Below are 9613 nucleotides of genomic sequence, written 5' to 3' on the forward strand. Positions count from 1 at the left end.
ACTGTGACACTTCTTGGGGCATCGCTTTTCAGTCAAATCAACCAGGCCAAGAGCGGTGGTGAAAGCAGTTTCTTGGATGTCAAGAAGCTCGTTGACAAGATTGACTGGGATCTGTATTTTGCAGTTCTAATTCCGGTTTGGGGCGATAACCATTGAAGCTTGCTTGTTGTTGAAGAGACCGCCAAGCCATCAAGACGCATGTTTCACGTTGACTCTTGCGTGGGGATTCATGTGTCGAGCCACGTACTCAGTATTGCAACGCAATTTTTGGCTGAAGTCTGTGGGGTCGCCTCTGATGGTTCTGCAACGACATCCGTCTGTGAGACTCACCCGCAGCAAAAAAACAACTCCGATTGTGGGGTCTACATGTTGTATTACATGGAGAAGATCGCTTTGTATATCACGCAAAACAAGAACAAATCGATCCAAAGCGAGATAAAAAAACTGACGTCTGGAATGATTACTGGAAGATCGGACAAGTTCTGCATTAAAATGCATCAAACGCTGAGCAATATCACCGGTACGAACAACTAATCCGCTCAGCAGCGTTTGGCAGTGTTAAGTTCACAAATACATCTTTTGAGTTGCTGTAAATGCAAAACGAACGTGTTGTAGGTAGGTGAGTGTAACCATTGTTTGGATTAAGGCCACTTATTTGGTAACGGACCACTTATTCTGTAATAGACGTGGCCAGTTATTCAGTAACAGGCCACTTATTTGGTAACGGGCCACTTATTCTGTAATTGACATGGCCAGTTATTCAGTAATAGGCCACTTATTTGGCAGCTCCCCTGTCCAGTTATTCAGTAACAATCAAACCAATACAATTTCACAAACAAAGTATTAAAAACAAAACACTTTGGATTTCGCCGCCAAACTGTGAAATTTAGCATGTTGTCTATTGAGACCATCATCACTTGTCGTGACTTCAAAACGCTTTGCATTACGTTTGCAAAAGCTGCCAAGCTACGCATTATGGACGCGTCCATCCGTGCCTTACGCAACTCGATGATCCAGACAATCGGTACTCGAGACCGTGTACCGGAAGCTCTCCGCGCAATTTTTGTCAGATTGAAGGACAAGTGCAAGGCCAAGAGCAACAAGAAGAAGCGTGGGCTGGTTGAGCTGGACGACATCCAAGAATGGCTCATTCCTCCAACCGATGGAGCTGTGGGTCAAGTGCGCGGGACCTACGGAGTGCGACGTCTCTTGCAGTGCGTGGTCATGGGCAACCGAGGCACACTACCTGGTAGACTGGGAGTAAACCCTGGAGCCTCGCGAGAACATCTCAAAGAAGCTGATTCCGCAATTTAACCGTGACCGCCGTGATCGTGTGCGCAGTACCTTCATTGACGATGAGGCTATCGAAGACAATACTTCCTCAGCAACCTAAACGACAAATAGACACTCATGTTGGCGAAAACAACTTATATTACATACGTTAGCACTAGATAGCTCGTACAGCATACTTATGGGCAGTGTATAAAACACTGCACTACAATATGCTTAGCTGAGTTTTCAGACGCCTTGTATCAAACATCATAAGTAATCAAGATACCCCCGGCTGGATTCGAACCAACTCCACCGGCCTTTCGGCCGGGCTCAACCATCAGAGCTTCGGGGGTGTTGGATAGTGTAGGCAGTTACGTACCGTTAGCTTGTCCGTTGCTGCTGAAAGATCTGGAATGACAACAAGTGCTTTGGTGCGCATCCAGTCAATTAAAAGAACCTCACTAAGAATAAAACCTAACGTTGCTTTGTGACCAGTCTATTTCTTACCAATCACCGAAGCGTCGGTCGGTGTCGGCCGCAGTCGGCAGCTTTACGCGATGGAATCGTAGTGGTAGACACACTGGTGGAACCGCTAAGGAAAAGCGCATCCGTGCTATAAAATCTACTATTGCTGCTTGGGAAAGGCTAGAAAAGAAAACGATAATTCGTAAGCTCGAAAAGACTATCCCGAGGTATCCGGAAGTAACCGTCTGAATATTATCCCCTTTTTTCATTCACATGTTTTTTTTCTGTGCTTTTTTTAGAGCCCGTTATTAACCTACCAAATGAAGCGTCGGATTTTTTTGTCGGGCTCTGTGGGTTTTCTTTTACTATGATTGGATGCTATTCAGTGGTGTCGGATTTCTCCGTCATTGTCTGTACTAACTTTCAGAGAGATTTCGGACAGTTACCTTACCCTTCACTTAAATTTAAGTCATACTAAGTTCGCCCTCACATGCGGTTGTGTGAGCTGCAGCTCATCATGTGGCTGCGTTCTCTTTCTTCTTATTGAAGGTCTTAGCTGCTAGATTGCAAAACACAACGAGTGCTTCGTAGACTTCGCGATCACGAGCACCACTCAGCAGCAGAGCATTGCTTTGCCCTTCCACTGCGCTGGTTGTTCTTTCGCTGAGCAGAGCACATGCTGCACCGTACGCTTCTACCTCATTCCACTCAGCGGATGCTGTGGCATTTTTATTTGGTGTGATCAAGCTTTTGTCAAAAAAAGGTTCAGCTTATTGGATGGATTTTACGCAATATTGAGCAGCCGGCTGGGATTCCAGTTTTCCGTGGACTGTTCGTGTGCGAACACCGGGAAATTGGTCCTAAATCTCGGATAGCATATCTTCATACTCAAGTAGTGTTGGTGATACTTGCAGCTGAAAGACGAGACCTTTGATACTGTCGATTTTTGGCTCGACTAGCCGCATGTGTTAAAAATGTGCAAAGCGCAGAACTTGAAATTTATTTTATTGCCGCGGTTGCTCAGTCGAACTTGAGCATCTCTATGCTTTCCTCTATCTGTAAACGTTGCTTGACCGTGTATCTGTAATGGGCCCTCCCAAGTTACATATGTAGGTAGTTTTATAGATTCTTTGTAGTGGTTCACACCATTACATAAGTAGGTAGATTTGCATTACAAAAGTAGGTGCAGCAGCACACGTGTAGCGTGTGCTGAACTGCCGTCACCTTATTGGTTGAAATATGGGAAGCCAGACCCATAATCAACCAATAAGGAGTTGACGTGTATTTGAGTGGTCAGGGCAAGCTGCCCTGGACCTAAATAAAAACAGAGTTGATTTTTTTTCAGACTAAGCACTTGGTTTCAGTATCACTGGACTTGTACGCTTCCTCATCACTACGTGTAAGCAAGTAACGGACGCCCCAGGCCCGTTACACCTGGTAGCACTTTGTAGTCCTTCCCATGACCAAGTTCACGATGAGCCAAGGCATGACGTCTGAAACTCCAGGGCCGACCCTGGAACATGCTGCTTTCCCTCATCTCACTCGTGTTGAGTGGGAAGCCCTTCACCGCCTCGCGGCGGTGTCTGGTGAGGCTGTAATCGCGTCGCTGCTGAGCTCAGCGACGTCCGACCAACAACGCCAAGCAGCCCAAGAGTTCATGGAACGCGAGCTAGCCGATGCGAATCGGCGAGCAACAACTCCCGCGCGTTCCTCGAAAAATGATGTCGTGAAGCTAGAGACGTCTACCTATTCCGGTGAAGGAGCGAATCGCCTCCCGCCGAACCGGTGGTTTCGCGAGATCGACATCGCGATTGCTTCGAAAATGATCGAAGCGCAAGGGTCAAAGGTCAATTTCTTATTGTCCCGGTTGTCCGGGAAGGCCAAGGAATGGGCCCTCGGTAAACTTGTCGTTGATCACGACGCATTCCCCACTCTGGAGTCTCTCCGGAAAGATCTCAGGCTCGCGTTCGAGCCACCTCAAGACGAATCCCGCGTGCGTGCCGAGTTCTTCGCCCTTCGTCAAGGTAAAATGACTATGCGCGACTACGTTCAAAACACTCGCCACCTCGCGTCATGCATCGTGACAAATCCGATTGACACAGCATCGCAGGTCCATGTATTCGCATTCGGCATGCGTGAAGGCATGACACGGTACTGCCTGACCCGAGCGGAACCTTCCTCTCTCGAGGAAGCATTCTCCCTCGCATTACGCGAAGACTACGTTGTGGCGGCGTCTTACGCGCGCGCGATGTCAACGGCAGCTCGTGAGTCAGCCCCCGAGCCCATGGAGATCGACGCGATTGACGCGTCGAATAGTCACCGTCAGTCGACCTCTCGTAGTCCCAACGGCCGTCCTAATCGCCCGCTCACTTGCTTCCGCTGCCGGAAGATCGGTCATCGCGCGGCGGAATGCCGCGCGCCAGCGCCGGTACTCGCGCACACTGCCGAAGTCTCACCTGCCGTTCAGTCAAAAAACGGTCAGGGCCAGTAGGTGCGGGGCGCCCTACTGGCTGGAATGGAGGTCCGGGTCCCCCGGTGGCTACCCAACCTTCTAGCCCTCCTGTGCTACACGCACACTTTAATGCCACCACCACGTCGGGCGACTCGAGGCTGATCATCGTCAGTCTTCATGTCGCCGGCGCCCGGCGACCACTTCGCGCACTCCTGGACTCAGGAGCGTCGAATAACTTCTTTCGCAAATCGTGCTTATTGATGCTTCCAAGAGAGATCGCAGTCCGTAATGGTCGAGGTCAGGTCGTCGTCAAACTTGCTGACGGAAAACCACGCCGCGTTGCGCGGCGCGAGATCACGTTGCCGTACACATTCGACGGCTTCCGCAGCAACGACGACTTCGTCGTGATTGAGATGAACTACGCGTTCGACTGCATCTTGGTATCCCGAGGTTGTCACGATATCAACCAGAGATTGACTGGTTGGCTCGGTCGGTTAAACACCGCTCTGGCTTCGATGTGAGTGAGGTGTTCACACACCTCCTGGTTGCCCAGAAGGACTGGCCCCATGTCAGAGTCGTGGACCGGTTGTCCACAATGCAGGTTGAGCAGAGAGCGAGCGATGGCCCTCTCTGTATGTCTTGCACAGCGCTGTTGCGCGAAAACCCCTCGCTGCGAAGCGAGATGTTAACACTTTGACGGTAGAGCAGGGGCTCCCGCAATCCGAGCAGCGGTCGACCATGAGTTCCCGTCACGCAACACGTCGTCGAGCATGAGTTCCCGTCACGCAACACGACGGTCGAGCATGAGTTCCCGTCACGCAACACGACGTCGAGCATGAGCTCCCGTCACGCAACACGGCGGTCGAGCATGAGTTCCCGTCACGCAACACGACGGTCGAGCATGGGTTCCCGTCACGCAACACGGCGGTCGAGCATGAGTTCCCGCAACACAACAAGGCGGTTGAGCATGGGTTCCTGCAAAACACTCTAGCGGTTGAGCAGAGGTTCCCGCAACGCGATTCGGCGGTCGAGCAGTTGGAGCTCCCGTCATCCACAGCGGTGGTCGAGCAGTTGACACTCCCACCGGCTACGACGGCGATCGAGCAGGGGCTCTCGCCTGTCGATGGCGCGGTCGAGTATCGAGAGCTCCCGCGTACTACCGACACGGTTGATGGTGCCCCTCCGTGTCTAGAGGGGAGTGATCCCTCGTCCAGCGATAGCGAGTCTTCTGTCTCGAGCAGCGGTTCGAGACGCCACAAGAAGAAATCCAAGCGACGCCCACCTTAGGCGACGTGGTCAGCCCCACCGCCGATATCGCAGTGAATGAGTCCATACACGTCCTGGAACACGTAGAAGGAGGCGCCGTTCGCTCACGCACACTTGACATTGAGAGCCCACCTCGCGAAGCTTCTTCCATCACACGCCTTCCGGGTCTTTCCTGGAAGCATTTTCTGCGCGATCTGAAGTCAGGAGACATCGAGCAGGTCTGCTTGATCACCGAGTCTGCCTCGGCGGAAGAGATCCACACGGTCGCTACCGACAATCTTCCACTTCGTCCAAAGAACGCTGAGCCGAAGTCGGCGCGCGAAGAGCGCTTCGCTGCCCAGTCGTGGGAGTCACTCCGCGACTCGGGCAATCCAGTATACAACACCGTCCGCGAGTTTGCGGATGTTTTTCCCGACAAGATTCCAGCTGAGCTCCCTGCTGACAGAGGCATTCGCCATGAGATTGATCTCACGCCGGGGTTCAAGTACTGTGTGACGCGACAGTGGCCCCTCCCACGCGATCAGGTTAAAGCCATTGACGACTTCTTCGAGAGCCGCCGCAAAGCGGGTCACGTGCGCGAGAGTACCTCGCCACACTCGAGTCCGACGTTCTGTGTGAGGAAGGCCACGGGTGGTTGGCGCATTGTTCACGCTTTTAACAAGCTACGCCACCATTCCAGCACACACGCCGATCCCTCGGAAGGATATGGTACTTGACACCATGGGCCGCAGTGTTATTTTCAGCACCATCGACCTGACCGATGGCTTCTATCAGATCTTGATGCGACTCAGCGACGTCCCGCTCACAGCGGTGAGCACTCCCAGCGGGATGCTGTGGGAGTGGCTTGTCATGCCGCAGGGCCTGAAAAACGCACCAGCCACGTTCAATCGCATGGTTTCCCACGTTCTGCGCCCACTTCGCGACTTCGCTCCGAGCTACTTCGATGACATCTTCGCTCACAGCCTCGCTGAGGGCGATCTCAGCGCCACAGAAGTTCACTTAAATCACTTACGACAAGTGTTCCAAGTCCTGCGCGAAAACAAACTGTACGCGAGCTTGAAGAAGTGCATCTTCTGTGCCCCGAAGATTCCGGTGCTTGGCTGTTATGTGAGCAAAAATGGTGTCCGAGCGGATCCTGAGAAGGTCTCGTCCATCTGTGCGTGGCCCACGCCGCAGAATCAGACTGAATTGCGTCAGTGGCTTGGCCTCGCAAATTATCTCCACAAGTACACGAAAAATTATGCTGGTCTGATCCAGCCATTGTCTTCATTGCTGAAGAAAGACATCACGTGGTCGTGGACTCCCGAACATCAGTCAGCCTTTAATGCAGTGAAGAAAAGCTTGGCGGAGGCCCCAATCCTGTCGCTTCCAGATGACGCAAAGCCATTCCACGTTGTTTGCGACGCGAGCGACTTCGCCATCGGCTGTGCACTGATGCAGTTCGACGACGAAGGTCGCGAACGTGTCGTGAGCTACCAATCCAGACAGATGAAGCCCGCTGAGAAGAATTATCCGGTCCACGACAAGGAACTCCTTGCGATGCGCTACGCACTGATCAAATTCAGAGTGTACTTACTCGGTGAGCAGACATTCGCGATCTACACAGATCACGCGTCGCTGCGAACAGCGACGAAGAGCCCTCATCTCTCTCAGCGCATGGCACGATGGCTGTCATTCTTCTCCAAGTACAACTTCGTCGTTCACTACAAGCCAGGCAAGAATAACATCCTTGCGGATGCCCTATCTCGGCGCCCCGATTACGATCCACGCCGAGATTTGGGTCGTCAGTCACTTGAAGACGTGGACGACGACGAATTGGACTGCGCCACATGTGCGGCTGCAGGTGTGAACCTGATGACGGCGGTATCTCCAATACTTCCCCTGCGGGAAGAGATCTCTGCCGCGTATCGAGATGACTCGATATATGCCGGTATTCTGAAACACCTTCGCACACCAAGGGATGCCACGCTAAAGACACTGAGCCGCTCCACGCGCGACCAGATTCACAGATACCAACTTGACGGTGATCTACTGATGTACAGTATCGATCGATTTGATGCTCCTCGCGTCGTTGTCCCCAACGACCCCGATCTACGCGCAAGAATTATACACGAATTCCATGACGCTCCAGTGGGTGGCCACTTGGGCCGTGAGAAGACTTTCGCAGCGGTATCCCGCGACTTCTACTGGCCACACCTAAACAAGTGGGTACGCAAGTGGGTCCGCTCCTGCGAAACTTGTCAACGCGTTAAGCCGTCACCGTCATCGCAAGCTCCGCTGCGTTCTCTCCCTCTGGCGACAGAGGCGTGGCGCTCTGTGTCAATGGACTTCATATTCGGTCTCCCACCCGGTACTGACGGTCGTACTGGTGTTCTGGTCTTCGTGGATCGCTTTAGCAAGATGTGCCATCTCGTTCCGGTTCTGGACTCAATCACCGCGGCCGATACCGCGGTGCTCTTCGTCGACGCTGTCTTCCGACATCACGGCCTTCCTGAATCAATCGTCTCTCACCGCGATCCCCGATTCACATCGGCGTTCTGGACGAAACTCTTCGACCTCCTGGGCACCAAACTCCTCATGTCGACGGCGGCGCACCCGGAGACTGACGGGCAAACGGAACGCGTCAACCGCGTGCTAGAAGATGTTCTGCGCAGTTATGCCCCGTCCTTCGAGAACTGGAGTTCCTTCCTGCCTCTTGCGGAGTTTGCACTCAACAATGCCGAGCACGCGTCGACGGGATTGACTCCGTTTTTCGTCAACAACGCGCGTCATCCACGTGTCCCCGCACAACTTGCTGTGGGCCAACCCACGGCGACTGATGGCTTCACTCTGGAGGGGGAGGAATGTGATAACCCTGCCCAACCGGTTCCGATACTGGTTCAACCACCGGTTTCCGGTGAAACAACGGTTCTGCCGTCTACGAGTTCAGCTACTCCTGCAGTAGACATCAACGCGGTGACGCGTTTACAGTTGAAGAAGATTCTCGCACCCGCGCAATCCACGTCGTCGCCGTTAGTTGACTGGACACACCGAACGCTGATCGCTCCAGCACATCCACACTCGACTGTGGCTAACTACGCGCCGAAACCCCCAGCGCGACCCGCTGACAAGGCAGCGGTATCCGACTTTGTCCTTCATCGCTAATCGGTTACCCGATTCGTCCGTGACGCGCTACAACTCGCGGTTGACAAGCAGAAGGAAAACGCTGACAAACGTGACCGCAAGAACACAAGCGCATTCAAGGTTGGTGAGCGTGTATTACTCTCAACAGATGGAATTCGTACCTCTGCTATTACGAACCTAGGCGCGAGCAAACTCGCGCCGCGCTACATTGGGCCATTCAAAGTACTACGAGTTATGTGTGATGCCTACACACTAGACATTCCTACGTCGCTACGACTACACCCGACGTTCTACGTCGGGCGACTTAAGAAGTATCTTCCCGCGATGATCCCGGAGGCGGAGCAGGAGCATGCGTTGAGCGGCCCTCGCGATGAGCCTGTCGAGCCAGCGTCCCATCTGTCCCAGTTCCCCGCTCGCGCGGAAGAGCTCCACCCCTCGGTCCGCCAAACACCTGCGCCTCCAGACTACGCAGTCGCTGCAAGAGTTCACGATTCGACTGCCGCAGACTACTTGCCGTCGCCTCGGCGTTCCGAGAGCTCTCAGCCGCCCGCTCGGCCTCCTCCTGTGCGTCCCGAGAAGTGTTCAGCGCCTGCTCAACGTCGTCCTGGTCAACCAGGTCGCGTCGAATTCCACCGCGACGGTCCTCCGCCCATCGTTGACTCGAATGGAGAGACGTGCTGGATTGTGGACCGTATTGTTGATCACGAAGATTCCCCCCTGCGTGCGTCACTCGACCAAGTCGTCGGCTCAACACGCGGCTCCCGCCGCGCGGAAGTATAAGGTACGATGGCTCGGGTTTCAACCTGCTGATGATACGTGGGAGCCTCGCGCCAACTTGCTTCGTGACGTTCCTGATGTCGTCCACGACTACGACTTCAGCCTTGAGTCAAACGCGGCCGCGAGCGACCTCGCGGCGATCGAGAACGCGATCGACTACGCGCCCGACGAGACGTCGAATGCGCAGGAGACGGGCTCTGTCGCGAACGCTGTCGGCGCGAGCCGCCGCGAATAGCCGCTTGGGTGAACTCGGAGAGT

General features: G+C 53.7%; 1 protein-coding gene across 1 annotated transcript; it reads left to right on the plus strand.

Moving 5' to 3' along the window:
• Positions 1 to 891: 891 nt before the first annotated feature.
• PITG_02845 (uncharacterized protein) lies at positions 892 to 1393 on the plus strand (the record flags this gene model as incomplete). Its single annotated transcript, XM_002907682.1, has 2 exons — positions 892 to 1221; positions 1283 to 1393. 2 exons carry the CDS (start codon positions 892 to 894, stop codon positions 1391 to 1393), a joined length of 441 nt encoding a protein of 146 aa, XP_002907728.1.
• Positions 1394 to 9613: the final 8220 nt, after the last annotated feature.

Source organism: Phytophthora infestans, genomic scaffold (assembly GCF_000142945.1).
Source record: "Phytophthora infestans T30-4 supercont1.3 genomic scaffold, whole genome shotgun sequence".
NCBI classification, from domain to species: Eukaryota; Oomycota; class Peronosporomycetes; order Peronosporales; family Peronosporaceae; genus Phytophthora; species Phytophthora infestans.